Genomic DNA, 4,226 nt, shown 5'->3' on the forward strand with positions numbered 1-4,226 from the left:
CCGTGCCCGTCCACAGTCCAAGGCTGGCTGAGACTAACGGGGGAACTGTGGTTAAGACCCTGTTTGGGGGTGCTGCGTCTGTTCTCACTAGTGGAAGAAATAAATAAAGGTTAATAAAACCTATGCGAGGAGCAGGCCCCATCTTACCAAAGTTCCTTGGACAGACTAGAAGCTTCTCTCCTGGAGTTTCAGTTTCCCCACTGTACGAGGGTTTTAAGCTGTTCTAGAAACTTTATACATCAAGATACAAATTGGCAGCTCCTGAGAACGTCGGCTTGTCTCTATTCCCGTGAAAAGCTGAAGTCCGTGGGGACTCCCGCACCCTCTCCCCACCCCACCGACAGCCACGCCACGAAAGCACCCGCACACCACGGAGGACAATTTACTCTTTATTGATTAAAAATGAAGGAAACATGCAGTAAAATACAAAGTCCAAAAAAAAGGGGGGGGAGTTGAATATTTTACATCTTCCGTCATCTAACGTCCACCTGGAGGAAGCTCCACTTACTGATCCGCCATCATTCTATCCTCCAGATGATTAAATATCAGCCGGCTCTAGGATTTGGTTCAAAACAAGCAGAAAACCCAAATGAATCCATTAGTCACTTAGAGAGGCCACACGTTTCACAAACAGCCTTGGCACGTGTTACTGTGTGCTAGAGTTAGTCCCTGCTCTGGGGACCAGGGGATCCCAGGGACCTAGAGACAGAGGTGCACCTGAACCAGCCCTCCTGGAACGGAGCAGGTCGCTCACTAGGTCCGAACGGTTCCCACCAGGCAGTTCCGGTCACTTGTTTTCTCAGCATCGCCGCGCAAGCCAGCACAGAGTCCGCACACAGCGTGCAGGAGGAGAAGCAACCCGGCCCTGGGCCTTGGTGTCTCTCCTTCCCGGCAGGGCAATGACGAACTGAAAAGAGAAGGCCCCGGCCTGCTTCTGCTGCAGCTGAAGGGTAAAGGCAGACTAGAGGATGTGAGCAGGGCGTGGGCTGCTGCTCTCTCCTGGTCTGGGCACCCACCACCTCCAAACAGGAAGCCAGGACAGTGTGATGCCACCACCCCTCGGATGCGCGGACAAGGAGACGACGGGCCGGGCTTGTTCGAAACAAGAACAGACTCTGAGCAGCCATCAGTCTTGTGTTAGAGGGTGCTAGACTTCGTTCCCACCTCCCTTGCTTCCCTACTACACAGCCCACCCACCCCTGCCAAAAGGAAAAGAAAGAAAAGAAAAAAGCAAAGAAAAGAAAAAGGAAGGAAAGGAAAAAGAAAAGAAAAAAGCAAAGCAAAGAGCAAAGCAAAGAGCAAAGCAAAGCTGCGTATTTTGCGGCAAGCTGGTCAGTCTCTCCTCTCCCCGCTGGCTCAGCAGGCTCCCTCCGCTCAAGGTCCTGCTGGGACCTTGGCCTTTGGTGTCTGACCTCTCCTCTCCTCCAGCTGCATCCCCAATCCATCCCCTATTTTCCTCCCCAAATCTGTGCCTTCCCCACATGCCTTTGTACCCAGACTGGGTGAAGCAAACCCGTGACTAAAACTACAGGCTCGGGATAAACGAAACAGGTGTAACAAGTCGGTCGTGGGGACAGCTTTCAGAAACGTCCCGAGACAGATTCAGTCGCGATCTTCATCAGACAGACGAGGCTGGGACGGGGCTCGAGTGATGCTGTAAAGGCAGCTCTTGCCTTTCGGGGGCCCAGGGTCCATCTGGGTGTGTGTGTCTCTTTAAGGCCGGATCGAGTTTCCCATTCAGGTACAAAACGTGATAGCATTATTAGTAATTAGACAAAGGCTGTGAAACAGTAGGAAAAAAGAAAAATCGACCCCACTGATTATTCACATATTGGATTACGAGTGCTCTTTTTTTAACCTAAACAATAATTTATATTATTCCGTAGAAAATCAAACGAACACTGTCTACTCATAAAACCTAAAAGGTCACGGCACGTGTGGTTTCACTTTCCATCTTGAGTCAGGTCAGTGCGCAGGGACCCCCTCCGGAGGGTCAGTGCAGGAGGGGAGAAGGCAGGCCTCTGGCCCAGCGCGAGCCTCCTTTATTGCTGTAGAAATCTCAGCCTTGCACACCATTTCGTCATGGCTCGGAGGTCAGGCGAACTGATTTTCGTGGGAGGATCAAGAAGCAGTTTTTCTTTCCATTTTTTAAGATCTGAAAATAAATACTTCCCCAATGATATGAGTTATGATTTTTTTTTTTTCCTGTTCAAACACCAACTCTGGCAAAATCCACTTTCACCAGCCATTACTCGACGTCTCCTCCTCCGATGGTCCAAGTTTCCACTCGGAGGGGTCCGATGGCTGGGGTCCAACCACAGGCAGAATTCTGCACCAGCTGAAGTTAAGGCTAGCAACCCTTTCTGGAGGGAGCGCTGCGGAAGGGGGTGCCTGAGAGCAGCTTCAGCGGAACGCTTAGAAACGCCACAAACAGAACGAGAACACGGTTTAGGCGGCCTCCATCCGAGGCTGTGCTTTTTCCTAACGAAGGCTGCTAGAATTCACGTCGGGTACGAAGGAGGAACACTACAGTTAGTTCTCTGGGCTCTTGCTGAACAATCGCCTTGTAATTGCTACTTGGGTGGTGAGGGGGTATCCCAAGACGCCCAAGACGCCGCCATCCTGGCAGAACGGGCGAGGACGTGTAACCGGCTGCTCCTCTCCACCGGGGCCTCCCCGGAGTAAGGCAAGAATGAGCTGACAGGCCTCCCCCCGGGGCCTGGAGGCACGCGGGCCGCTTCTCAGATGGGGGACGGTGGGGACGCGGGCAGCGGGTTACTAACGGAACTCTCCGAGAGGGCGCCGGCCACTGGTGACCCAACTTGCCTTTCCCTGGGAGAGAGGGGAACGATGGCAGGAAGGACGCAAAGGAAGAACTCTAAAGCCCCTAGCTGGGAGTTTCGTCGCTGGGTTCTTTGGCAGTAGGAGGCTCAGGCCAAGACAAGCAGCAGACACGTGTGTGGTCTCCTCAGGCCGCCGCTTCCAGGCTGTGGCTTAGCTGATGCTGAGCTGGGCGAATCCGATCAGTTTGCCGTCATCGGGAATATCCGAGCCTTCGACACCAGATGCCTGAGAACCAAAAAGGATGAGAGAGCTGTGGCAACTGACGGACGGAGCTGCAGGCAGGCCTGACAACGGACACGGGGCTGCGGGAAGGGAGCAGCGGGCGGCAGGTCCCTGGGACAGAGGAGCTGAAGAGGGTGCTCCTTCCAGAAAAGGAGGAGGGTGGGTGCACGGCCAGAGGCAAACAGGCTCATCACTCCACGAGGAGGAGTGAGGGCGTGGGCCGGAGGTCTAGAAGGGAGAGAGGAAGGAGGGCCCTGAGAGGGAGCCATCCGCCCAAGGTCCCTCAGGGAGGCTACGAGAATATAATCCACCAGACTCATCTCGCGTCGTTCAGGGGCCACGGAAGCGGGTCTGTAGGGGCTGCTTGTGGGTAACCAGTAAATGCTTTCATAAAAAGAGGGGTGAATACCAGTTTGAAAGTGACAGATCGATTTGACTGAGGTTCTTCCACAATTTTCTGCAAGTTAGCTGCCACTGCAATCAGAAAGACAGAGAAGGTAAGGAATGAAACGCTATGGAGATCCACTTTTCACCGTATTGAGAAAGCTTAAATGGTGGTTAAGAATCTTCCCAGTCTAATAAAAACGGAAGCGGAGAAAGCGCTGGCCAGATAGGAGTGTCTTAAACTCGTCTCCAAGCAGCACAAGGCAACCTCGAATCTCTTTCTGTACAAAGTGTGTTACTCTAGGAGAGACACTCCGGTGAAAGGTGTAATTTGTCTGTGCATGAACCAGGAGTCACGGAATTGGGGCCTGTGGCCTGCTTTCATTTGGCCTCGAAGCTAAGAACGGATTTTAAATGACAGGAACTGTATGGCCCACAAAGCCAGAACTTTCTACTCCCGGGCCCTTTCCGGATCGTGTCTAGGCCTGCCCCAGACGATGGCTTCTCCTTCAGTGACAGCTCTCTGTGGGCTGCCTGTGCCTTCTCCTGCCTGCCCTACTTTCCCTGGGACCAAGTCCCTAATAACTTCTGCTCACCCTGGGCCCCATAAAGATTAGATAGACCAAAACAGATTAGAGACGGCCAACACCCGGGTGTGCTTTCATTTACTGTCATCAGAAGTCATCGAGCACACTCAGAAATAAGGTTCGTTTCTTCCTTCTTTCCTTCCCTCCTTTCTCTCTTTCTTCCCTCCCTTTCTTTTCCTTTTCTCTTTC

At 52.7% G+C, this 4,226-nt stretch overlaps 1 protein-coding gene across 1 annotated transcript in view; it reads right to left on the minus strand.

Moving 5' to 3' along the window:
• Positions 1 to 376: 376 nt before the first annotated feature.
• The window catches only part of OXSR1 (oxidative stress responsive kinase 1), an 82,557-nt gene continuing 78,707 nt past the window's right edge, over positions 377 to 4,226 (minus strand). Inside the window, exons 21-22 of the mRNA XM_006168966.2 lie at positions 3,476 to 3,540; positions 377 to 3,069 (exon numbers count right to left, since the gene is read on the minus strand). Coding sequence (XP_006169028.1) covers positions 2,995 to 3,069; positions 3,476 to 3,540 — 140 coding nt within the window. The 3' untranslated portion in view covers positions 377 to 2,994. The remainder of the gene's footprint in view (positions 3,070 to 3,475; positions 3,541 to 4,226) is intronic.

The sequence above is a fragment of the Tupaia chinensis genome, unplaced genomic scaffold (genome assembly GCF_000334495.1).
Source record: "Tupaia chinensis unplaced genomic scaffold, TupChi_1.0 Scaffold146584_1, whole genome shotgun sequence".
NCBI lineage: Eukaryota > Metazoa > Chordata > Mammalia > Scandentia > Tupaiidae > Tupaia > Tupaia belangeri.